This window comes from Salvelinus fontinalis, chromosome 18 (assembly GCF_029448725.1).
Source record: "Salvelinus fontinalis isolate EN_2023a chromosome 18, ASM2944872v1, whole genome shotgun sequence".
Classification (NCBI taxonomy): Eukaryota; Metazoa; Chordata; class Actinopteri; order Salmoniformes; family Salmonidae; genus Salvelinus; species Salvelinus fontinalis.
The window spans coordinates 47,551,987-47,579,563 of NC_074682.1; the positions used below are offsets into that span (position 1 = coordinate 47,551,987).

General features: G+C 45.4%; 1 protein-coding gene across 3 annotated transcripts in view; it reads left to right on the top strand.

Moving 5' to 3' along the window:
• Positions 1–5,835: 5,835 nt before the first annotated feature.
• The window catches only part of LOC129815660 (LHFPL tetraspan subfamily member 4 protein-like), a 63,575-nt gene continuing 41,833 nt past the window's right edge, over positions 5,836–27,577 (top strand). For all 3 annotated transcript variants that reach the window (XM_055869657.1, XM_055869658.1, XM_055869659.1), the window contains exon 1: positions 5,836–6,949. In XM_055869657.1, the coding sequence (XP_055725632.1) occupies positions 6,544–6,949 (406 nt within the window). In that variant the 5' untranslated portion in view covers positions 5,836–6,543. The remainder of the gene's footprint in view (positions 6,950–27,577) is intronic.

Sequence of the window (27,577 nt, forward strand, 5' to 3'; positions counted from 1 at the left end):
GCGCTGTACCCACTCCTCCACCGCAGGAGCCTCGGTCTGGCTCGGATGCCATGGTGCCAGGACCGGCTGGTACCCCAACACACACTGAAAGGGGGACACATTAGTAGAGGAGTGGCGTAGTGAGTTCTGGGCCATCTCGGCCCAGGGAATGTATCTCGCCCACTCCCCTGGCCGGTCCTGGCAATACGACCGCAGAAACCTACCCACCTCCTGGTTCACTCTCTCCACCTGCCCATTACTCTCGGGGTGATAACCGGAAGTCAGGCTGACCGTGACCCCCAGACGCTCCATGAACGCCCTCCATACTCGGGAAGTGAACTGGGGGCCCCGATCAGAAACGATGTCCTCCGGCACCCCGTAGTGCCGGAAGACGTGGGTGAATAAGGCCTCCGCAGTCTGTAGGGCAGTAGGGATACCGGGCAACGGGAGGAGACGGCAGGACTTAGAAAACCGATCCACAATTACCAGAACCGTAGTGTTTCCCTGAGAGGGGGGAAGATCGGTCAGGAAGTCTACGGAGAGATGAGACCATGGCCGTTGTGGAACGGGGAGGGGTTGCAACTTCCCTCTAGGAAGGTGCCTAGGAGCCTTACTCTGAGCGCATACCGAACAGTAGGAGACATAAACCCTAACGTCTCGAGCTAAGGTAGGCCACCAATACCTCCCCCGAAGGCTCCCCACTGTCCTCGTCACCCCAGGGTGACCCGAGGAGGGTAGGACATGAGCCCACCGAATCAGTCGGTCCCGAACACCAAGCGGTACGTACTTACGGCCCGCCGGACACTGAGGAGGCGCGGGTTCCGCCCGTAGCGCCCGCTCGATGTCCGAGTCCACCTCCCAGACCACTGGCGCTATCAGCCTCGAGGCGGGGATGATGGGAGTGGGTTCGGTGGTCCTATCCTCCGTGTCGTAAAGGCGGGACAGTGCGTCTGCCTTTACGTTTTGGGAGCCGGGTCTATAGGACAACGTGAACCGGAACCGGGTGAAAAACATGGCCCACCTTACCTGACGTGGGTTCAGTCTCCGAGCTGCCCGAATATACTCCAGATTCTGATGGTCGGTCCAGATGAGAAAGGGGTGCTTAGCCCCCTCAAGCAAGTGTCTCCACACCTTCAGAGCCCTGACCACCGCTAACAACTCCCGATCCCCCACATCATAGTTACGCTCCGCTGCACTGAGCTTACTAGAGAAGAAAGCGCAGGGGCAGAGTTTTGGTGGCGTACCCGAGCGCTGTGATAGCACGGCACCCACCCCAGCCTCGGACGCGTCCACCTCCACTATGAATGCTAAAGAGGGATCCGGATGCGCCAACACGGGAGCATCCGTGAACAGAGCCTTCAACCTGTTGAAAGCTCCGTCTGCCGCCGCTGACCACCGCAACCGCACCGGGCCCCCCTTTAGCAGTGAGGTAATGGGAGCCGCTACCTGGCCAAAACCCCGGATAAATCTCCGGTAGTAGTTGGCAAAACCCAAAAACCGCTGCACCTCTTTTACCGTGGTCGGAGTCGGCCAATTACGCACGGCCTTTATGCGGTCACTCTCCACCACCACCCCGAGGTGGAAATGCGATAACCCAGGAAGGAGACGGCTTGTTTGGAGAACACACACTTCTCAGCCTTGACGTATAAGTCATGCTCCAGCAGTCTGCCAAGCACTTTGCGTACCAGAGATACATGCGCGGCGTGAGTAGTTGAGTAGATCAGAATGTCATCGATATACACAACTACCCCTTGCACGTGCAGGTCCCTGAGAATGTCGTCTACAAAGGATTGGAAAACGGCTGGAGCATTCTTTAACCCATACGGCATCACGCAGTACTCATAGTGGCCCGATGTGGTACTAAATGCGGTTTTCCACTCGTCTCCTTTCCGAATACGCACCAGACTGTACGCGCTCCTGAGGTCCAGTTTTGTAAAGAACTGCGCTCCGTGAAATGATTCCACCGCCGAAGCGATGAGAGGTAGTGGGTAACTAAACCCCACTGTGATGGCATTTAGACCTCTATAATCAATACACGGACGCAAACCTCCCTCCCTTTTCTTTACAAAAAAGAAACTCGAGGAGACGGGTGAGATGGAGGGCCGAATGTACCCCTGTCCCAGAGACTCTGCGACATATGTCTCCATAGCCAACGTCTCCTCTTGGGACAAAGGGTACACGTGACTCTTGGGAAGCGCAGCGTTAACCTGGAGATCTATCGCACAATCCCTACCCGGTCGATGTGGTGGTAATTTCGTCGCTTTCCTTTTACAGAAAGCGATTGCCAAATCGGCATACTCGGGGGGAATGCGCACCGTGGAACCCTGGTCTGGACTCTCCACCGACGTGCCACCAAGGGAAACTTCCAGACACCTTCCAGAACACTCCTCTGACCACCCCTGGAGAACCCCCTGTCTCCACGAAATATTGGGATTGTGCCGGGCCAACCAGGGAATACCCAGCACCACTGGAAACGCAGGCGAATCAATAATATAGAGACTGATACGTTCCCTATGATTCCCCTGCGTCACCATGTCCAGGGGAACTGTGGCCTCCCTGACCACCCCTGACCCTAATGGCCGGCTGTCTAGGGAGTGCACGGGAAAGGGAGAATCTATCGGCACAAGCGGAACGCCCAACTTACGGGCGAGTCCGCAATCCATAAAGTTCCCAGCTGCACCTGAATCGACTAGTGCCCTATGCTGGGAAGAGGGGAAAAAATAAAGGAAAAAAATTGAGACAAACATGTGACCAACAGGGGGTTCTGAGTGAGTTTGGTGCTGACTCACCTGGGGTGATCGAGAAGCGTTCCGCCTGACATCTCGACTCCCAGACAGACCCCCCCAGCACCGATCGGCCGTGTGTCCTCTCCGACCACAGCTGGTGCAGGGGGGGCCTCCTCCTCCGGTATCCCTAGGCGCGGCCCCTCCCAACTCCATCGGGATGGGAGCCGGGGCGCTGGGTGGTGGAACGCACAGGACCCTCTCTGAACGCCCGCGGGCAGCCAGCAGATTATCCAGTCGGATGGACATGTCAATAAGCTCATCCAGAGAAAGTGCGATGTCCCGACACGCTAGCTCCCTGCGGACGTCCTCCCGGAGACTACATCGGTAGTGGTCAATGAGGGCCCTGTCGTTCCACCCTGATCCCGCGGCCAAGGTCCGGAACTCCAGCGCGAAATCCTGTGCGCTCCTCCTCTCCTGCCTGAGATGAAATAGTCTCTCACCCGCCGCTCGGCCGTCTGGGGGGTGGTCAAACACGGCACGAAAACGACGGGTAAACTCCGGGTAGTGCTCCTTCGCGGAGTCCGGGCCATTCCAGACTGCGTTGGCCCACTCCAGAGCACGACCCGTTAGGCAGGAGACGAGGACACTCACCCTCTCCGCTCCCGAGGGAGTGGGGCGAACAGTGGCCAGGTATAGCTCCAGTTGGAGTAAGAACCCCTGACAACCTGCCGCCGCTCCATCATAATCCCTCGGGAGCGTAAGACGGAGCGCGCTGGAGCCGGGGGATGGAGAGTCCTGGGGGGGGGGGTCGAAGGTGGAGAGAGGAGCCCACTCCTCTCCCATCGCTCCATTCTCTCCATCATTTGGTCCATGGCTGATCCGATCCGATGGAGGACGGTGGTGTGGTGGAGAACCCGTTCCTCCATCGATGGGAGAGGGTTGGCTGCTGCTCCTGCTGATTCCATTTGCGGGTGCGGGATTCTGTAACGACCTGGGTGTCGGGGGGTGTGAAATCAGACGCAGGAACAGCAGAGCTTCAATACGGTGATCTTTAATGCCCAACCGGCAAACCAAAATGTCCAACACGGACTTACTGGGTGTCATAAACACCTGTCTACAAACACGGGAGACAAACCCAGTACACAATACAATAAACCACTCCCGAAATCCAAAGCTACAGACGAACAATCCCGCACAAAGAAGCATACAGGCTGGCTGACTAATAAAGCCACACTAATTACCAATTACCTCAAACCAGGTGATACAAATAAACACATAAGGAGGGGGAGGAAAAAGAGTCAGTGGCAGCTAGTAGGCCGGTGACGACGACCGCCGAGCGCCACCCGAACGGGAAGGAGAGCCTGCCTCGGTTGAAGTCGTGACAGTATACATGTATATACTTCATTTAATGGTCAACAAACAGTGTCAAAAATGTATACTTCTTTATAATTGTAATGTTAAAAGGCAGTTTATGTGTTTTTGTTATGTTTTGTTTTTTATCAGAGTAGGCCAATAGGCTAAGACATTAAGCTACATTGGTGTAGGCCTATGTTGGAGCTACTGTCATTGCTTATTGAGCCTACACAAAAACTCATTGTATATACTTCATGACCATTATGTGTAAATTCCTTTGTCTATATTCTGTCTATATATTTTGTTTATTGTCGTCAGCGCCATTACACCAGGTCAAATTCCTGGTAAATGTAAATGTACTTGGAGAATAAAGGTGATTCTGATTCTGATATTCTTTCAATGAGATTTATATTGCTTGTTCTATTCAAATGGTGCTCTTATGTTTTCACCGCCAGTGGGGTAATTTATAGGCAAACCCTACTACAACACAGTATCCACCATTCGTGCTTTGTGAAACTGTATGCACCCATTCAGTAGTACAACTCCTGAATAATATATGAATTTGCAGGTAGTGTAGATGCGTGTATATAGGCTATAACCTACCCTAAGAAACACACTCACATTTTGCTTGAGATGTGTCATGATTTGCAACATAAAATTCCATCACCTTGATTTAATTCATGCAGTACTAATTCTACTCATATTGAAAAAGAAAAAACATTACACTTGCAATAAATTATTATCTACAAAACAACTCCTGTTCAGCAAATTCTTAAAGGAGGGGGCAATTCTTTTCATGTTGGTTGATTGTTTTAAATCCAAATGGTATTGTCTATTGCAATATTGCGAAAACCAAGAGTTGGTGTGAAGACACTTGTTACACAAAATGAATGAGTTGTAGGCTATAGGTTTCAAGATGCAATGTAATTAGGAAATTGATCAACATGAGGTTGCCTTTCAACAGTGGTGAAAAGTACTTGGGTAAAAATACTTTAAAGCACAACTAAAGTCGTTTTTCGGGGTATCTGTACTTGTATCTTTAATATTTACATTTTGACAACTTTTACTTCACTACATTCCTAAATAAAATAATGTACGTTTTACTCCGTACATTTCCCTGAAACCCAAAAGTACTCGTTACATTTTTTTATGCTTAACAGGACAGGAAAACCATACTTGAGTAAAAGTTAAGATATCTTAATAGAAAAGGACTCAAGTAAAATCAAAAGTCAACTAGTACAATTCTACTTGAGTAAAAGTATAAAAGTATTTGGTTTAAAATATACTTAAGTATCAAAAGTAAAAGTATAAATCGTTTCAAATTCCTTATATTAAGCAAACCAGATGGCACCTTTTTCTTGTTTTTTTAATTTACGGAAAGCCACGGGCACACTCCAACATTCAGACATAATTTACCAACGAAGCATGTGTGTTTAGTGAATCCGCCAGATAAGGAGTAGGAATGACCAGGGATGTTCGGTTGATAAATGCGTGAATTTGACTATTTTCCTGTCCTGCTAAACAGTCAAAATGCAACGAGTACTTTTGGGTGTCAAGGAAAATTTGTAAAAAGTACAATATTTTCTTAAGGAATGTAGTGAAGTATAAGTAAAAGTAGTCAAAAATATAAGTAGTAAATTAAAGTAGGGAACGGATACCCCAAAAAGCAACTTAAGTAGTACTTTAAAGTATTTTTACTTAAGCACTTTACACCACTGCATCCATGCACCTAATCCAGGTTTTTCCAACAGTTTTCTGTGCAGACTATAGCAGTTTGTTTGGTGAGCGTGCGCGCGCGGAGGAGAGACGTGGAGGAAAAGGGAGAGCGAGAGTGAGAATCAGAAGACAGCATCAGAAAACCACCAGCATGGGGTCTTGGTATTTACAGTGATACGACCAATGCCCATCTTTTCTCGTCTTCATTCTTCAAAGGACACGCATTGGTCTCTTATTCCGGATGTAAAGAATGCTCCAGTTGACCTAACTTAATTAAATTGTTCGCGGAAGATTCATCAGTGGGGCTCGACAGCGGTGCTTGTCTCTCATTTGAAGCGCTGGGTCCAATGGGAGTCGATATAGCTTCATTCTTCACACTCCGACGGTGGTGGTGAATTGCGAATAACACGTCTGATCCCTTTTTTCCTTGACCATTGATTTTTGCAATGTGAGCTTGTTCGACTCTGCTGTGTCTTTACGCATTAAGAGGGTTTTCACCATCGCTGTTTAATCACGCTTCGGTCTTGAATTGATTAATTTGGAAACCATTTGGACTATATAACATTCAGAAACCTGGACCTTTTGATTGACTACCAGGGGAGACAGTGCTGACCTTTGTGTAGACTCTTTCGTGTAAGATTTTTGTTTGGTCTCCATCTTTCAGAGACAACGGAGTGTTCTTATCAAAATAGTTGCTGAGGAATCATTGACGAAGATAGGGGGAGATAGAGAGGAGGGGAATACGATATAACGCAAGTGGTGGGGGAACATGCTGCCTTCGCAAGAAGCTTCCAAGATTTACCATGACAACTACATGCGGAATTCGCGGGCAATTGGGGTTCTGTGGGCTATATTCACCATATGTTTGGCCATTATTAACGTAGTGGTGTTCATTCTGCCCTACTGGATTGGGGACAGCGTGAACACCCCACACGCAGGCTATTTCGGCTTGTTCCACTACTGCGTGGGCACTGGGAACTCCAACCGGGAGCTCACTTGCCAAGGAACCTTCGCCGAATTCAGCGGCATCCCCTCGAGCGCGTTCAAAGCTGCCACCTTCCTCGTGTTGCTGTCCATGGTGCTCATCTTGGGTTGTATTGCCTGCTTCACCCTTTTCTTATTCTGCAACACTGCCACTGTCTACAAGACGTGCGCCTGGATGCAGCTGCTATGCGGTAAGTGATTGGCGTTTGGGTAGTCACTTCCACGGATGGGCGCAAATTCATGCATTCTGCTCACGAACATTGAGGGGTCCATTACTTTCCACACTGTTCGTTGGCGCGTGAGTGTGCTGTTGCAGCCTACACTGTGTGTGTGTGTGTGTGTGTGTGTGTGTGTGTGTGTGTGAAAGCGAGAGAGGGGGGGGGGGGGGGGGGGGACATGTGACATCCGGGATGGAACACATTGTTATAGTGTAGGTGTGTGAAAATATGCTAGTATTACATCTGCAATCAAAGTTTGTATTTATATTGTTCAAGTTCATTTGGTTCTTATCATTTGATTAGGTTAATATTTGCAATTTCCTACTGTTTGTCTGAATGTTGTATCTTCCACAGTTAATGTCATGCCATTTGTACAGTAAGCTATTTTGGTAACTTAGTGGCAGAACACAAAACCAAGCCCTGTTACATGTGTAATGCCAATGACACTAGTGTAGGCCTTTATGGCGACAATGAATCAGACAATTGAAAGAGAAAATATAATTAAATTTTTTGACTAGATTTGAATGGAACCCAGTGAAGGATGTGTAAAACAAAACAGTGATTTGCCTGGCATCAATGATGTCACGCCCTGATCTGTTTCACCTGTCTTTGTGATTGTCTCCACCCACCTCCAGGTTTCTCCTGTTTTCCCCATTAGTCCCTGGTGTATTTATCCCTGTGTTTCCTGTCTCTCTGTGCCAGTTTGTCTTGTTTTGCCAAGTCAACCAGTGTTTCGCCTAGCTCCTAGTTTTTTTCCTAGCTCTCCTGGTTTTGACCCTTGCCTGTCCTGACACTGACTCCGCCTGCCTGACCACACTACCTGTCCTGACCTCAAGCCTGCCTATCCCATGGTACTGTTTAGACTCTGACCTGGTTTCTGAACTCTCGCCTGTCCCCGACCTGCCTTTTGCCTACCCTTTTTGGTGTAATAAATATCGGAGCTCAACCATCTGCCTACTGTGTCTGCATTTGGGTCTCGCCTTGTGCCCTTATAGCTCTATTTGTTGTTGTTTCTTTTACTGAGAGAATTCTGACAAAAACAGGAATAACTGTGACAGCAGGTTTGTTTGTTTGGGATCTCTGGCCTCAGTTTATAGGGTTGTATTTAAAGGCTGAATGCTGCCATTTCTGGGTAATAATCATGTACATTATTGTAATAGTTAAATTGTTTAAAAAGAAACAAAAATAGCTTCTCAAGCAATAATTTTGCTAGTACTGTCTGGGACTGATCTGAGTTGGGAGGGGAAGTGCACCAAAGCAGGGGAGGTGCCTAATGGGAGAGACGTTATTGCCAGAGAGGTTTGGAACTCTCTTTACCATTGGTCTATTACAATTTATATCGCCTGGTGATGTCACCAGGCAAGCCAAAACTCCACTCATGCCAAACTTTCTGATTAGAAGATCCTGAGTAGATAGTTATTGGTTAAAGATACAATCAGGAAATAACACTTACACATTTTTTTCACAGTTTTACAGTTAGTTTCATAAACTACTGTATAATACAAAACACAGCATAAACAGAATTTTGACTGCACTAGGCTTTTGACTCAGCTTTTGTGACAGAAACAGGATTTCTGTCACTGTGCCATGCGGTTCATGCACTCACTCTCTCTAGTCTGAGCAAGAAATGCGTGCACACACAGGCAGTAGAGGGAACAGATTATTTCAGCTCAGGTGTAACGTACCTGCCACACACACGCCAATTCACTTATGCGCTCTGTCGCACAGAAGCCACTCACCGATCTCTAATTGCACAACCTCCAAATTAATTATACATTGTGCAAATAAATGCGCTCTAAATGTGTGTAGCCACCGACTGTGAATTCAGGTGAGAGTTGGGTGACAGGCTTGTTGTTGAGAAAGTTTCGGTGCAGGTTTGAGACTGAGATTTGGAAATGGATGAGTATTAGCATTGTTATTTTTGGAGTAATTTCGCACCCACACACAAACACTTCCCCAGCATTTGCAAAATGGGGGAATTCGTGGAATCCTGAACCTGCTATTGCCCTATGTTGCTGCTTAAACACTGTATATAGCGGGTTGTAGGGGTTATTGGGGATTATAGTGGGTTATAGGGAGTTATACAGGGTTATAGGGGGTGGTAGGGAGTTGTAGGGGGTTGTAGATTGCATTGGGTGCTTAGCAGTGGGAGAAGGGAGGAAAATGGTGGACCAAATATCTCTATAAATCGGCTTTCTCTCACCTTTTCCTGTGCCTGGTCTCTGTCTCTGGAGAGGGAGGATAGGAGAGAAACTGAGAGAGAAATACAGGGAGAGGACACAGCTACAAATTCACAGCTGGATGACACTAGGATAGGATATATTGGAACAATGGGAGGCTTGATCTTAGCCTGGACCCATATTCATAGTTTCTCAATGTATGAGTGCTGATCTCAGATCAGGTCTCTCCATTTCTATATAATTTTATTCATTATGACCTATTAGGCAAAACTGATCCTTCCTTTCTGTCGGTCCTTCACTTTACAGTCATCATTCAAGATAATCCTCTAACAACCCCACTTCTCAACTCTCCCTTAGGCAGCACAGTGAAAGGAATATGCTTTGCGACTGTGATATTACAAAGGCCAAATATTCCAATCCAGCGGAGCACATCTGAGTCAAACGTGAGTCAGCTCACTGGGACGAGAGAGGTGAGACGGAGAGAGCACTGAGGTGGTGCATATGGAAGGTTGAGGTTTTGCAAAGGATGCTGGGAAATGAAGCCCAGTCTTAGTATGAGAGGGGCCTTTAGTAGGCCTGGCTGGGGAAGGCCTACATGAAACACAGCCCTTATTTTAAGTGTTTCTAAAATCCAATATGGGAAAAATGTAATGTGAAAAAACGATTGAAACCATTTCCCTGTTTGACCACTACGTTTTATGGGTATTATGACCCATACTGTGATACTCTATAAAGGGAACAGGTGCCATTTTGGAAGCTATCTATCAATTTAATGCTAAGCAGTGGACTTCCATCATCACCTCTGTCACCAGCAATACAGTAGTAGGCAACAGACTCATTGAATGCAATCCAGCTTTATGGATAGCAGAATGTTTTAATTCAGTGTAATATAATCTCTGTATGTTATTCTATAGAATCTCTATCATTCTATAAGAGCATAGGTATACCGTCTATCATGCAGTGTGCTTACCTTTTCATCCCCCATTGAGTTTCCACCTCTCTGCTATAAAGGTTATGTTTGACATGAGACGTTGAGACGCGCAAAACTGAAAGCGCGAACCAACGCATTTAACCATGGAAAAGAGACAAGTATTATGGCCGAATACAAACAGTTTAGTTATTCCCTCCGCAATCCAATCAAACAAGCGAAATGTCAGTATAGAGACAAAGTGGAGTCGCAATTCAAAGGCTCAAAGACAAGACGTATGTGGCAGGGTCTACAGACAATCACGAACTACAAAAAGAAAACCAGCCACGTCACAGATACTGAATTCCAGACAAACTAAACACCTTCTTTGCTCGCTTTGAGGATAATACAGTGACACTGACACAACGCACTACCAAGGACTGTGGGCTCTCCTTCTCCGTGGCCGATGTGAGTAAGACATGTAAACGTGTTAACCCTCGCAAGGCTGCCGGCCCAGACGGCATCTCTAGCCACGTCCTCAGAGCATGCGCAGACCAGCTGGCTCGTGTGTTTACAGACATATTCAATCTCTCCCTATCCCAGTCTGCTATCCCCACATGTTTCAAGATGGCCACCAGTGTTCCTGTACACAAGAAGGCAAAGGTAGCTGAACTAAATGGCTATCGCCCCGTAGCACTCACTTCTGTCATGATGAAGTGCTTTGAGAGACTAGTCAAGGATCATATCACCTCTACCTTACCTTTCACCCTAGACCCACTTCAATTTGCTTACCGCTCCAATAGGTCCACAGGCGATGCAATCACCATAACACTGCACTGCCCTAACCCATCTGGACAAGAGGAATACCTATGTAAGAATGCTGTTCATTGAGTATAGCTCAGTATTCAACACCATAGTACCCTCCAAGCTCATCATTAAGCTAGAGGCCCTGGGTCTAAACCCCGCCCTGTGCAATTGGGTCCTGGACTTCCTGACGGGCCGCCCCCAGGTGGTAAAGGTAGGAAACAACATCTCCACTTCGATGATCCTCAACACTGGGGCCCCACAAGGGTGAGTGCTCAGCCCTCTCCTGTACTCCCTGTTCACCCATGACTGCGTGGCCATGCACGCCTCCAACTCAATCATCAAGTTTGCAGACAACACAACAGCAGTAGGCCTGATTACCAACAACGACGAGACAGCCTACAAGGAGGAGGTGAGGGCACATGGGGTGTGGTGTCAGCAAAACAACCTCTCACTCAACGTTAACAAAACAAAGGAGATGATCGTGGACATCAGGAAACAGCAGAGGGAGCACCCCCCTATCCACATCGAAGGGACAGCAGTGGAGAAGGTGGAAAGTTTTAAGTTTCTCTGCGTACACATCACAGACAAACTGAAATGGTCCACCCACACAGACAGTGTGGTGAAGAAGGCGCAACAGCGCCTCTTCAACCTCAGGAGGCATTTGGCTTGTCACCTAAAACCCTCACAAACTTTTACAGATGCCCAATTGAGAGCATCCTGTTGGGCTGCATCACCTCCTGGTACGGCAAAAGCACCGCCCACAACGGCAAGGCTCTCCAGAGGGTGGTGCGGTCTGCACAACGCATCACCGGGGGCAAACTACCTGCCCTCCAGGATACCTTTAGCACCCAATGTCACAGGAAGGCCAAAAAGATCATCAAGGACAACAACCATCCGAGCCACTGCCTGTTCACCCCGTTACCATCCAGAAGGCGAGGTCAGTACAGGTGCATCAAAGCTGGGACCGAGAGACTGAAAAACAGCTTCTATCTCAAGGCCATCAGACTGTTAAACAGCCATCACTAACACAGATAGGCTGCTGCTTACATACAGTCTTGAAATCATTAGCTACTTTAATAAATGGATCACTAGTCACTTTAATAATACCACTTTAATCATGTTTACATATCTTGCATTACTCATCTTACATGTATATACTGTGTTTTATACCATCTATTGCATCTTGCCTATGCCGCTCTGTCATCGCTCATCCATATATTTATGTGTATATATTCTTAATCCATTCCTTTACTTAGATTAGTGTGTATGAGGTAGTTGTTGGGGAATTGTTAGATTACATGTTAGATATTGCTGCACTGTTGGAACTAGAAGCACAAGCATTTTGTTACACTCGTAATAACATCTGCTAACCATGTGTATGTGACCAATAAAATTTGATTTGATTTGATGATTTGACATAAAATGGAATGTTTTTTTTTACGGGACTCCTGTAACTGTTTCATCCTCTCGTGCCGAACCAAACCAAACTGTGCTGGCTTAGATATTTAACTTTCACCTTGCCCTTTTCAGTAGGGTTTCAACTACTACAGTATGGTGGGCCAACACAGTACAGCTTGGTTTGGCTCTGTAGTTTGAAATGCTCTCTACAGCTGCAAGTGTGGAGGATATTATTTTCCTATTTTCCCCCTCTCACTCCATCTCCATCGCCCTTCCCTCAGGTCTAGCCCTTGTCGCGGTGGCAGGGTTTCCCCAGGATGCATTGTGTGTAGCATCAGGTCGGAGGTCCGAGTATGTTCCCGGTGAGAGAAAAAGCAAGCATGAAGCTAAAGCACAGTGAGTTCAGCCACAGTCTCACACCGTCTGTGAAACTGTGGCTGAACTCACTGTGCTTCAGCTTCATGCTTGCTTTTTCTCTCACCAGGAACAAACTCGGAGGACTGTTTGTTCTCGGCTTTTAGCACTTATACTTCCCTTTCTTTTTAAATGTAGTCAACCTTTTTTCTTAGTAGACTACCTTTGAATCTGCTCAAAACAGAACTGCTCTTGCAGGAGTAATGACTCTATATGTTAACCTTCCTCATACGTAGGCTACATAGGTCATTTTGTTTCCGTAAGCACTTCATAACTACATCCCTTCTGTACCAAATTACAGCTGGCTTCAGTCTTGAGATGTACCAAATTACAGCTGGCTTCAGTGTTGAGAGCAGCTATTTAAAAAATAAATGTTTTTTTATTTTGTCACGCCCTGACCTTAGAGAGCCTTTAATTGTCTCTATTTGATTTGGGGTGGGCATTCTATGGTTTGTTTTCTGTTTCTTTATTTCTATGTTTTGGCCGGGTATGGTTCTCAATCAGGGACAGCTGTCTATCGTTGTCTCTGATTGGGAATCATACTTAGGTAGCCCTTTTCCCCTCCTTTCAGTGTGGGTAGTTGACTTTTGTTAGTGGCACTATAGCCCTGTAAGCTTCACGGTTGTTTCTTCGTTTGTTGTTTTGTTGGCGACATTTTAAATAAAAGGAAAATGTACGCTCACCACGCTGCACTTTGGTCCACTTCATTTGACGGCCGTGACATATTTCACCTTTATTTAACCAGGTAAACTAGTTGAGAACAATAGACTTCCGTAAGAGAATGGAGGGTAGAATACTACAAGGTATGCTCGACCGGTGTTGGCCTATGACATTCCTTAAAAAGTCCAAATCAAACGAGTGGAACGATTATTGACAACATTCTTTTAAAATATACTGTGTATTTCTTTGAATGTCTTTTTTTTAAACTGTCAACTATTTGTCATGCTGACACAAGATCAACTGTAAGCTCATGATCTATAAAAGATAGGCCACATACTGTATGTAGGTGGTTTGCTGGGTCAGTGCAAAATAGTGAAGTGCAGACAAATTTCATTAGATATTGACTGTCGGCTCCAAAGGTGCCAGGAAGCGTGCAGACGGGCTCCCAATGATAGGTTTCCTCCGGTGTTTGTGGGCTATGTCACGCCCTGGCCTTTATATCTTTGTTTTCATTATTATTTTAGTTAGGTCAGGGTGTGACATGGGGAAGTTTGTGTGTTTTTGTATTGTCTAGGGTGTTGTATGGTTTAGAGGGTTAAGGTGTATAGATGGTTTAATGTTGTGTGTAGTTGTCTAGGAAAGTCTATGGTTGCCTGAATGGGTTCCCAATTAGAGACAGCTGGTTTCTGTTGTCTCTGATTGGGAGCCATATTTAAGGTAGCCATAGGCTTTAGCTGTTTGTGGGTAATTGTCTATGTCAGTGTGTAGTGGTCAGTGTCAGCACCATTTTCTGTTTATATAGCTTCACGGTCGTCTGTTTGTTATTTTGTTTGTTTAGTTGTATAGTGTTTATTTCGTCTTTTTTTCCCTCTTCTTAATAAAGAGAAGATGTATTTTTCACACGCCGCGCCTTGGTCCTCTCTCTCTCCTAAAGACGATCGTGACAGGCTAAGAAGTTAAGAACTCTCTGACAGGTCATCAGAAGAGAAGTAATTGGAAGAAACCACATCAAACCTTTCATTGAACCTTTCTGGAAAAGTACACTCAATAAGATATTGAGTTGCTCAATCTAGATAAATGTTTATTTTCAAAACGGTTAGCTCAATGACATGAGTAAGATCCAGACAATGCAGAGGATAAGGGGTTTTGACCACACTTTACATTACATAGGCATTACTCCAGAGTACCTATGAGGGAATAACTGTAATCATCCTGTACCAGCAAGGTACACAAGCGCATACAGTAGATATATATTTACTGCTGTATCGATGTAATCCAAGTAGAGACAAAAATTGCTCATGTGGAACTACTGTACATTTATTTATGTTATTTCTAGCTTAATATTTGTACCTATAAACCTGTATATACTCCACCCTCTACTACACCACTGGTAGTGGCTTCTGGGATAAGGCCTATGTAATGGTCTGTGTGGTAGTGGCTTCTGGGATAAGGCCTATGTAATGGTCTGTGTGGTAGTGGCTTCTGGGATAAGGCCTATGTAAGGGTCTGTGTGGTAGTGGCTTCTGGGATAAGGCCTATGTAATGGTCTGTGTGGTAGTGGATTCTGGGATAAGGCCTATGTAAGGGTCTGTGTGGTAGTGGCTTCTGGGATAAGGCCTATGTAATGGTCTGTGTGGTAGTGGATTCTGGGATAAGGCCTATGTAATGGTCTGTGTGGTAGTGGATTCTGGGATAAGGCCTATGTAATGGTCTGTGTGGTAGTGGCTTCTGGGATAAGGCCTATGTAATGGTCTGTGTGGTAGTGGATTCTGGGATAAGGCCTATGTAATGGTCTGTGTGGTAGTGGCTTCTGGGATAAGGCCTATGTAATGGTCTGTGTGGTAGTGGATTCTGGGATAAGGCCTATGTAATGGTCTGTGTGGTAGTGGCTTCTGGGATAAGGCCTATGTAATGGTCTGTGTGGTAGTGGCTTCTGGGATAAGGCCTATGTAATGGTCTGTGTGGTAGTGGCTTCTGGGATAAGGCCTATGTAATGGTCTGTGTGGTAGGTTTTTGTCATATCATCTGGTCTATCCTGTACAATCCTGAAGCGTTTCAGTGTTGTTTCCACAGCCAAGTGCTATGGGAGCTTTACTGGGGTAATAGTCAGGCTTTCCAAAACTCCCAGAGCAATTTTGGTGGGTTCAGCAAAAGCCTCCGCTTCAAACGGAGCGCGACCAACCCGGAGGGAGCTGGAGAGAGGAGACGAGAGGGAAAAGCGGGCATTTGAGGGGTTATGCTAAACGCTACATTTAACTGGAGCTAACGCTATTGTTAAAAATCGACTTGATTTTCACTGGTGACTCTATGAGAGCTAGCATCACTTTGGGGGAAATCACTTTGGAACCTTCTAAATCCATCCATTATAGCTAAACAGTAACGCATTGGGCCAAGCCTGCACACTGGGTAGTATGAGTCGCTTAGGATACTATTTTACAAACACAGAGAGAGCATGTTTACATTGCCAAAGCAAGTGAAATAGATAAGAAACAAAAGTGAAATATACAGTACAAAAATAACAGTAAACATTACACTTCCAAAAGTTCCAAAAGAATAAAGACATTTCAAATGTCATGTTATGTATATACATACACAGTATTATAAACAGTTATATACAATATATACAGTCTTGTAATGATGTGTGTACTCTGTGTTACTCTCTCTGTGTGTTACTCTCTTTCGCTATGTTACTCTCTCTCTTTCTCTGTGTTACTCTCTCTCTCTCTGTGTTACTCTCTCTCGCTATGTTACACCCTCTCTCTCTTTCTGTGTTACTCTCTCTCTGTATTACTCTTCCTCTCTGTGTTACACTCTCTGTGTTACTCTCTCTCTCTGTTACTTTCTCTCTGTGTTACTTTCTGTCTTACTCTCTCTCTGTGTTACTCCCTCTCTCTACCTCTCACTCTCTGTGTTACTCTCTCTCTCTGTTACTTTCTCTCTGTGTTACTTTCTGTCTTACTCTCTCTGTGTTACTCTCTCTCTCTACCTCTCTCTCTGTGTTACACTCTCTCTGTGTTACTCTCTCTCTGTTACTTTCTCTCTGTGTTACTTTCTGTCTTACTCTCTCTCTGTGTTACTCTCTCTGTGTTACTTTCTGTCTTACTCTCTCTCTGTGTTACTCTCTCTCTACCTCTCTCTCTGTGTTACACTCTTTCTCTCTGTGTGTGTGTTACTCTCTCTCTCTCTGTGTTACTCTCTCTCTCAATTCAATTCAATTTGCTTTATTGGCATGACGTAACAATGTACATATTGCCAAAGCTTATTTTGGATATTTACAATATAAAAAATAAAAATGAGAATCAAAATTGTCAATGGGACAACAGTAACAACAATAACCAAATGTCAAAATAACCATACATTCAACAATAACAATAAGCATACAGTAGAGGACATGTGCAGGTTGATTGGTCTGTCAGACACTGTCCCTCAACTTATGGCAGCCTTCAATGTAGTGCGCTGCCAACCCACAGCTCTCTGCGTCCTCCCCGAACAGGACGGGTAGCCTACTCTCATCAGAGAGGTCTTTGAAACCTTGAATAAGAGTTTCAAATTTTGGGAAATGACACTCTAATTGTTTTATATTTTTGACTTTTTGTCAGGAAATGCAGCTCCGTCTCAGGTTCTGCTGTTGTGCAGTGGTTGCACAGCTTTTCCTCTACAGGGAGCCAGGTTTTCCTGTGTTTACCCTTCTCAATGGCAAGGCTGTGCTCACTGAGCCTGTACTTTGTCAAGGTTTTTCTAAGGCTTTGATCAGTAACCATGGTCAAATATTTAGCCACAGTGTACTGTCGATTTAGGGCCAGATAGCACTGCATTTTGCTTTGTGTTTGTGCTTGTGTTTCCCAATAAGCAATATAGTTTTGTTTTGACTGTGTTGTAATTTGGTTTATCCTGATTGATTGGATGTTCTGGTCCTGAGGCTTCAGTGTGTTAGTAGAACAGGTTTGTGAACTCAGCCCCAGGACCAGCTGGATGAGGGGACTCTTTTCTTTGCTCAGCTCTTGGCATTGCAGGGCTTGGTAATGATATCAAATCAAATCAAATTGTATTTGTCACATACACATGGTTAGCAGATGTTAATGCGAGTGTAGCGAAATGCTTGTGCTTCTAGTTCCGACAATGCAGTAATAACCAACGAGTAATCTAACCTATCAATTTCACAACAACTACCTTATACACACAAGTGTAAAGGAATGAAGAATATGTACATAAAAATATATGAATGAGTGATGGTACAGAACGGCATAGGCAAGATGCAGTAGATGGTATCGAGTACAGCATATACATATGAGATGAGTAATGTAGGGTATGTAAACATATAAAAGTGCCATTGTTTAAAGTGGCTAGTGATACATGTATTACATCAAGATGGCAAGATGCAGTAGATGGTATAGAGTACAGTATATACATATGATATGAGTAATGTAGGGTATGTAAACATTATATAAAGTGGCATTGTTTAAAGTGGCTAGTGATACATTTTTCCATACATTTTTCCATTGTTAAAGTTGCTGGAGTTGAGTTAGTATGTTGGCAGCAGCCACTCAATGTTAGTGGTGGCTGTTTAACAGTCTGTTTTTCAGTCTCTCGGTCCCAGCTTTGATGCACCTGTACTGACCTTGCCTTCTGGATGATAGCGGGGTCAACAGGCAGTGGCTGTTATCCTTGATGATCTTTATGGCCTTCCTGTGACATCGGGTGGTGTAGGTGTCCTGGAGGGCAGGTAGTTTGCCCCCGGTGATGCGTTGTGCAGATCTCACTACCCTCTGGAGAGCCTTACGGTTGTGGGCGGAGCAGTTGCCGTACCAGGCGGTGATACAGCCCGACAGGATGCTCTCGATTGTGCATCTGTAAAAGTTTGTGAGTGCTTTTGGTGACAAGCTGAATTTCTTATGCCTCCTGAGGTTGAAGAGGCGCTGCTGCGCCTTCTTCACCACGCTGTCTGTGGATAGAGGGGTGCTCCCTCTGCTGTTTCCTGAAGTCCACGATCCTCTCCTTTGTTTTGTTGACGTTGAGTGTGAGGTTATTTTCCTGACACCACACTCCGAGGGCCCTCACCTCCTCCCTGTAGGCCGTCTCGTCGTTGTTGGTAATCAAGCCTACCACTGTAGTGTCGTCTGCAAACTTGATGATTGAGTTGGAGGCGTGCATGGCCACGCAGTCGTGGGTGAACAGGGAGTACAGGAGAGGGCTCAGAATGCACCCTTGTGGGGCCCCAGTGTTGAGGATCAGCGGAGTGGAGATGTTGTTACCTACCCTCATCACCTGGGGGCGGCCCGTCAGGAAGTCCAGTACCCAGTTGCACAGGGCGGGGTTGAGACCCAGGGTCTCAAGCTTGATGACGAGTTTGGAGGGTACTATGGGGTTAAAAGCTGAGCTGTAGTCGATGAACAGCATTCTTACATAGGTATTCCTCTTGTCCAGATGGGTTATGGCAGTGTGTGCAGTGTGGTTGAGATTGCGTCGTCTGTGGACCTATTGGGGCGGTATGCAAATTGGAGTGGGTCTAGGGTGTCAGGTAGGGTGGTGATATGGTCCTTGACTAGTCTCTCAAAGCACTTCATTATGACAGAAGTGAGTGCTACGGGGCGGTAGTCGTTTAACTCAGTTACCTTAGCTTTCTTGGGAACAGGAACAATGGTGGCTCTCTTGAAGCATGTGGGGACAGCAGACTGGGATAAGGATTGGTTGAATATGTCCGTCTGGGCATAAGAGGGGGTCACTGTATTTTAGATGTTTCCAAAACTGAATTGCTCTTTAGGATAATAGGAGGATAATCTTACAGAACTCTTTATGCAGGGTTTCAATGGGGTGTTTGTCCCATTTGATGAAATCTTGTTTTGCAAGTGGACCCCACACCTCGCTGCCATAAAGTGCAATTGGTTCAATGACATATTAAATTCGTTTTATCCACATTTTAATAGGTATTTCAATTTGAATGAGCTTTTTAATGGTGTAGAATGCCCTGCGTGCTTTCTCTCTCAGTTCATTCACTGCCTCATTAAGGTGTCCAGTTGAGCTTATTTTTAAACCTAAGTAATTGTAGTGTGCGCAGTACTCTATATATTTTGTACCAATTGAGAACATTGGTCTAATTTCCCGAGATCTGGATCTTCTCTGGAAAATCATTATTTTAGTCTTTTTGGGGTTTACTGCCACGTCTGGCAGTACTGCTCTAGCAGGTCCAGGCTCTGCTGTTGGCCTTGTGCTGTAGGTACAGCAGGCATAGGTCATCTGCGAAGAGTAGGCATTTAACCTCTGAATTGTGGAGACTAACACCAGGGGCTGAGGATTTTTCTAGAATAGTGGCCAATTCGTTGATGTAAATATTGAAGAGTGCAGGGCTCAGGTTGCAACTCTGGCTAAGGCCCTGCCCCTGGTTAAAGAATTATGTTATTTTCTTGCCAATTTTAATGCTGCACGTATTGCCAGTATACATTGATTTAGTTATGTCATATGTTTTACCCCCTACACCACTTTCAATAACTTTGTAGAACAGTCCTGTATGCCAAATAGAATCAAATGCTTTTTGGAAGTCGATAAAGCAAGCGTATATTTTGGTATTATTTTGGTGGACATGTTTATCTATCAGGGTGTGTAGGGCGTAAATATGTTCAGTTGTGTGATGTTTTGGTATGAATCCAATTTGGCTTTTACTCAAGACATTGGGCTTATTAAGGAAGTTTAGAACTCTTACATTTATAATACTACAGAAAACCTTCCCCAGGTTACTGTTCACACAAATGCCTCTGTAATTGTTAGGGTCAAATTTGTCTCCGTTCTTAAAGATTGGGGTTATGAGTCCTTGATTCCAGATGTCAGGGAAGTAACCTACACTCAGGATCAAATGAAACAGTTTTAATATAGCCAATTGAAATTTTGCACTAGTGAGTTTGAGCATCTCATTTAGGATGCCATCAGGTCCGCATGCTTTTTAAATTTGAGAGCCTGAAGTTTCTTATAGAGCTCCTGGTCAGTAATTGGGGAGTTCAATGAATTTTGATTGTCCTTCATAGCTTTTTCTAATCCGTTCAACTTCTCATGAATTTGGCGTTGTTCTGGGTTTGTGTCAATTTGAACGGTGTTGTAGAGTGTTTTAAAATGGGTTGTCCATATGTCACCATTTTGTATCGCTAATTCCTCGTTTCGATTATTTTTGTTTTTTCCAATTTTGCCAGAAGTTGTTTGTGTTTATGGACTCCTCAATTAGTGTCAGCTGCTTGCTGTTGTACTGTGCGTTTTTGCTTCTGAGTGTACGTTTATAGAGTTTTAAAGTCTCACAGTTATGAAGGTGTAATTCACCATTATTTGAGTCTGTGCTTTTGGTTGGATAGTGTTCTAAGTTTTTTCCTTATAATTTTACAATCTGCATCAAACCAGTTGTCATCTGTGGTCTTTTTTATTTTGTTTTTTATAAATTTCAATTGTGTTTCTTTTGCCGTTTGCCTGAATATATAGTTGATGTTTTTTACTGCTAGATTGATGCCTTCTTTACTGTGTGTGAATGTGGTATCCAGAAAGTTATCTAAGAGTGATTGGATATTTTGGTTCCAGGTTGCTTTCTGGTATTCTTCTGTGCTGTTTTGGGCCCATCTGTATGAATGTCTGATGTTGTACAGCTTACTGGGCTGTGAATGTCTGGTTGTTTCCATGTCTGTTCTTATGAGGAACAACGTAATTTGTCTGTGATCAGACAGAGGTGTTAGTGGCTTGACAGTGAATGAGCTGAGAGAGAAAGGGTCAATGTCTGTAATCATATAGTCTACTGTGCTGTGGCCAAGAGGTGAGCAGTAGGTGAATCTCCCCAAAGAGTCCCCCCGTAACCTACCATTGACAAAGTACAGACCCAGGCTTCTACAGAGCTGCAACAGATCCCTTCCGTTTTTGTTGACGGTGCTGTCACTGTTGTTTATATGGGGGAGATGAAGACAGTTAGAAACAGTATGGCCTGTAATAAAGCTGTCCCCTCGTGTGCTCGTTAGATCAGGTAGTGTGCCTGTGCGCGCATTGGTGTCCCCACAGATGAGCACATTTCCCTGGGCCTGGAAATGGCACGTCTCTTCCTCAAGGGTGGGGAAGATCTCCTTCTGAGTAATATGGGGATTCTGAGGGGGGGGATATATATTGCGCAAAGGAACACATCTTTTTCTGTCAGTACAAGTTATTTTTTCAGTTTTAACCAAATGTGATATTTACCAATTTTGAGGGGATCAATTCGATTTTGTAGTTCGGATTTGTACCAAATGATCAGTCCTCCAGAGTCTCTGCCTCTATTGACAGAGCTGTGTTTCTGTGATGGCACAATTACCTCTCTGTAGCCTGTGGGACAGTGAGTGACAATGTCAGCCTTACACCATGTCTCCTGCAGAATGATGATGTCAACATCTTTAAGATTTTTCTTGAACTCCAGTGCTAAACTCTTCAGTCCAAAGGTTGATGAGTTTAGGCCCTGAATGTTCAACATACTAACTGATAGTGATTTCATGTTGCAAAAAGAAAGAATAGCAGTCAGAAATACAGTAACTACTAACTAATAAGTTGTTAAGAGTGAGATAACAGCTAACATTTTTTCTGTTACATTTACATTTACATTTTAGTCATTTAGCAGACGCTCTTATCCAGAGCGACTTACAGTAGAGTGCATACATTTTTTATTACATTTTACATACTGAGACAAGGATATCCCTACCGGCCAAACCCTCCCTAACCCGGACGACGCTATGCCAATTGTGAGTCGCCCCACGGATTATATATATATATATGTTATATATATAAATATTCCTATTCATTGAACAAGTAAACTTTTAGTACAGTAGGTGTGTGTGTGTGTTTGTGTGCGTGTGCGTGTGTGCATGCGTCCGTGTGTGTTTAGTGCAGTTTAGTGCAGATGTATTGGAGGAGCTGTTTAATCTCACTTAATCCTACAGGGTTCTCTGGTCCTCTGATGACATCCGCGTAGCTGCGCTGGTCCTGCTGTTGGGCCCTGTGGAGTGGAGGGGGGCCAGGTCTGGGCCGTGGGGCTTCCTCTCTGGTCTGGTAGAGGTGGTGGTCTGGTGCGGGGTAGTAGGCTGTGCCCAGTCCAGGCTGGCTAAGCCGATGGAAGTGGTGATGCTCTGGTGTTGGGTGGGACCTGTGGGGTGCGCTGAGTCTGGTGTGGCGTTGAAGGGGCCTGGGGCTCCTTGGTGGTGCAGTGGTCTGGTAGGGGTCTCTGGGTGGTCCTCTGTCCAGTGCTGCATGGGGTGTTTGTCTACCAAGTGCCACGTCCTTTAGAGACTTGGCAAACATCCCTACTGTCTGCTTTCTCAGGTGGGAGTGGTCGTGCAGGTGCTCTGGGGTGATTACTGAGTGGTGAGCAACGTGCACGTTCGGGAGTAGGCCACACCTTCTGGTGATGTCAGCGTTGATTTTCTGAATGGTATGGACAGATGAAAGTTTTTGCGGGGCAGCAGAGTGGAGATGGTGATGTGGGAGTTGGGGAACTACTCAGAGGCCCTCTCTGCTATTCTGTTGACCAGGCTGCCTGCTCTCTCCTGCTCCTCTCTCTGCTACTCTGTTGACCAGGCTGCCTGCTCTCTCCTGCTCCTCTCTCTGCTACTCTGTTGACCAGGCTGCCTGCTCTCTCCTGCTCCTCTCGCAGGTTGTTGGTGCGGGTGTGAATAATAATGTGGCCTGGTGTGCCAAAGTCAGGCTGGGACAGGATGTGGAGTGCATCCTGTGTTTTTGGGCACCATATTTTGCACACCTTGTGTTGGGGGAAGAGTTTATCCTCTTGGATGAATTTCTCATTTGAGTCAATGAGGATGGCCACCTCAGTGGGTTTTACCAGATTAGTGCGTTTACGGTCTGGGGCTGGAGTACACAGGGCCTGTGTACATGGAGGAGTGTGTGGGGGTGTGTCAGGGGGGGGGGCAGAGAGCTTCTCTCTGTAGTAGGTGTCCCCATGTGAGCCTCCTTGTTGACTGGGGGTGTGGATAAAGGGTTATTGGTATGGGGGGGATTGTGGGTAAAGGTGGGTCAGTGGGGTTGTTAGGGGTGGTGAGGGGCTGCAGCTTCTCTCTAGGAGTGTCTACAGTCTGTTCTCTGTGCTGCAGCACCCTCTTGATGACAGACAACTCCTTTGCCATCTCCTCCTTTACCTGCACCAGCTCTCTCCTCATGGTGGTCTTTACCTCCTCAAGCGCTGTGGTAAGGCTCTCTCTCAGCTCCTGGACAGAGTTCTTCAGCTGGGTCCTGCACTGGTTGATCTGGTCCTGTAGAAGCTCTGTGTCTGGGCTGGAGGTGGTGTAGCTGAGGGGCTGCTCCTTCAGCTCAGTAACCCATACCTCTAACAGAGCCAGCCTGTCTCTCAGCAGGCTGACGGTAGTGTGGTCTTGGTTCGGGTGGTTGTAGACAGGTAGGGGGGAGGATAGTCCTGCTGTTGGGGTGCCTGAGGTGAGGGGAGAGGTCGGGTGCTGTCCTTGTCTTTTTTGCTTTCCGCTATCTTCGTTAGGGTGTAGAAGTCCTGCACAAAGAGCTGAGTGCAGCCCCACTGCCCTGGACCATGACTGGTACATGTTTACCGTCAGTAACCTGTTTTCTCGGTCCTTCTCGTTGTCCTCAAAACTGTGTATTTGCCTTCCCTTGCAGATGCCTTTCTTCGTGGTATAGCTGAAATGCCTGGTTCCAGCTGTATGCCAGGCAGTAGTGTGGTCTGTGTAAAATAACAGGTTTGTAACAGTCCTGTTTTGTGAGCAGTCGGCAAACAAAGTTTCTGGGTTCTCCCTCAGAATTCTGTGTTTAAAATTGATTCCTCCCTTCTCTGATTTGATTTCTGCTGGGCATTCATAATGGTGGAGTCTCTCAGTCTCTGCTGCTGCTGGTAATGCTAGCGCTGCCTCAGTGGCCATGTTGCTATGGTTTCTCTCTGTGTTACTTTTTTTATTTATGGATTTTTATTTCACCTTTATTTAACCAGGTAGGCAGGTTGAGAACAAGTTCTCATTTACAATTGCGACCTGGCCAAGATAAAGCAAAGCAGTTCGACACATACAACAACACAGAGTTACACATGGAGTCAAACAAAACAAAGTCAATAATACAGTAGAAAAATAAGTCTATATACAATGTGAGCAAATGAGGTGAGATAAGGGAGGTAGAGGCAAAAAAAGGCCATGGTGGCGAAGTAAATACAATATAGCAAGTAAAACACTGGAATGGTAGATTTGCAGTGGAAGAATGTGCAAAGTAGAAATATAAATAATGGGGTGCAAAGGAGCAAGATAAATAAATAAATAAATACAGTAGGGTAGTTGTTTGGGCTAAATTATAGATGGGCTATGCACAGGTGCAGTAATCTGTGAGCTGCTCTGACAGCTGGTGCTTAAAGCTAGTGAGGGAGATACGTGTTTCCAGTTTCAGAGATTTTTGTAGTTCGTTCCAGTCATTGTCAGCAGAGAACTGGAAGGAGAGGCGGCCAAAGGAGGAATTGGCTTTGGGGGTGACCAGAGAGATATACCTGCTGGAGCGCGTGCTACAGGAGGGTGCTGCTATGGTGACCAGCGAGCTGAGATAAGGGGGGACTTTACCTAGCAGGGTCTTGTAGATAACCTGGAGCCAGTGGGTTTGGCGACGAGTATGAAACGAGAGCCAGCCAACAAGAGCGTACAGGTCTCAGTGGCGGGTAGTATATGGGGCTTTGGTGACAAAACGGATGGCACTGTGATAGACTGCATCCAATTTATTGAGTAGGGTATTGGAGGCTATTTTCTAAATGACATCGCCGAAGTCGAGGATCGGTAGGATGGTCAGTTTTACGAGGGTATGTTTGGCAGCATGATTGAAGGATGCTTTGTTGCGAAATAGGAAGCCAATTCTAGATTTAACTTTGGATTGGAGATATTTGATGTGAGTCTGGAAGGAGAGTTTACAGTCTAACCAGACACCTAGGTATTTGTAGTTGTCCACATATTCTAAGTCAGAACCGTCCAGAGTTGTGATGCGGGACTGGCGGGCAGGTGCAGGCAGCGATCGGTTGAACTCTTTCTCTCTGTGTTACATCATCATCCCACATCACCATCTCCGCAAAACATGGTGCCTGACCGGTCACACACTCCCCACGGTGAGTATGGGGTGTTGGCTCTGGTTCAAAACCTGGTTCCGCCAACCACCCTGTGTGCCCCCCCAATTCCATGGCCGCGAACCCCGGTGTCGTTGTTGTTCCTCCCTTGCTGCCTCCATCTGCTCCCATGGAAGGCGATCCTTACCGTCCAAGATCTCCTCCCATGTCCAGGATGTCTGCTCCTCCTGGCCACGTTGCTTGGTCCGTTTGTGGTGGGATCTTCTGTCACGATCCAGAGCTTCAGAGCTTCTCAGCGCTCCTTTCCATCTTTTAATTTTGGAAATGAAAACTTCAAAGAACAAAACAATAAAACGAACAAACAAAACGTGACGCTATAAATAATGCTCACAGGCAACTATACATAGACAAGATCCCACGAAACACAAAGGGGAAATGGCTGCCTAAATATGATCCCCAATCAGAGACAACGATAAACAGCTGCCTCTGATTGGGACCATAACAGGCCAACATAGACATATAAACCCCTAGGTGACCCACCCTAGTCACACCGCGACCTAACCGACATAGAGAATAACAAGCTCTCTATGGTTAGGGTGTGACATGCATGCACCACTTTTCTGTTACATTTGTTTGTTGTTGAATATTTTGAAAACAAGTAATTTTTTTCATTTCACTTCACCAATTTGGACTATTTTGTGTATGTCCATTACATATAATCCAAATAAAAATCCATTTAAATTACAGGTTGTAATGCAACAAAATAGGAAAAATGCCAAGGGGGGTGAATACTTTTGCAAGGCACTGTAGTTTGATGTCGGGATAGGTTGTCACAGCTTTCCTGCAGCATGACATGAACCACTGTGTGAGATACTGACCCTGTAGTCTTCCTCCAAGCTGAGCTGAGACCAGGTGTTTTAAACAATAAGGTCTCGTTATATATTCCCCATGGTTTTTTTTCATTAACCTGTGCCTCAACGAGAGGAAAGATGAGCCATGGTGTAATTATGTTGTTACGGAGTGCGTGTACGTGTGTGTGCGTTTGTGTGCATCTGTGTGCGTGTGCATAGAGCACCATCATCCTCCTTAAAGGAGAAACCTACTCAAAATATATATTTTTGTCTTTTTTTCATTAGTCCACTATTAATACAGTCCCAAAATCAGGAGAGACAAGATGAGCCATTGCATAATTATGCTGCCAGTTGGGACCCTGGTAATGCAGCGTTAATCTCCAATCGGAGCGGGTGCCAGCCCGGGGTTTCACATCGCAGTGGCCCACTCTCCCTCCTCCCATAATTCTCTCCTCTCCCCCAGAGGTTAAGCCTCCGCCAATTATTCTACACCCATCATACAGAGTTTAACAAACGTTTTGAGATGTAGAATGGTAATGGGCACCATGATGGCACCAGAACACTGGAATGAATAAGGATGTTATTGTTATGTGTGTGCTGCCAACATGGAGGATAGCTTGCAAAACTTATCCTCCCCTTTCTATCCCATGTTTTCCTGGTTTTCCCTTTCTATCCCATGTTATCCTGGTTTTCCCTATCTATCCCATGTTTTCCTGGTTTTCCCTACCTATCCCATGTTTTCCTGGTTTTCCCTATCTATCCCATGTTATCCTGGTTTCCCTATCTATCCCATGTTTTCCTGGTTTTCCCTTTCTATCCCATGTTTTCCTGGTTTTCCCTATCTATCCCATGTTTTCCTGGTTCTCTCTCTCTATCTCTATAGTTATTTGTTTCTAACTAGCCTACATTTGGAGAATGCCAAGAATACCAATCTTTCAAGATCTCTCTATCTCTCTTTCTTTTTCTCTTTTCTTTTGCCATCGTTATTCTACTTTTGGCCACAAACACCTAAGCAGGAATTAGCCTAGTTAGCATTGATTTGTTGCTGTTAAAGTGAGCTGGGTTTGGCTCCAGGAGACGATAGAATAATAATTCTAGATAAAGGCCAATAATGAGGGGACAGGTATTCTTTTATACAACATGCAGCAATACAGTTCCCATTGAATTGTGGATGACTGGGACACAATCAAGCACACATGGTTATTATGATGCTTGTGTGTGCAATGCATAAGAAAATTAAGTTGGATTAAATGAGTGTACTCATCCATTCATCCATGTACAATATCATCATTGATAGCATCTCTTATGGTACCTTTCCTGTTTTCCACT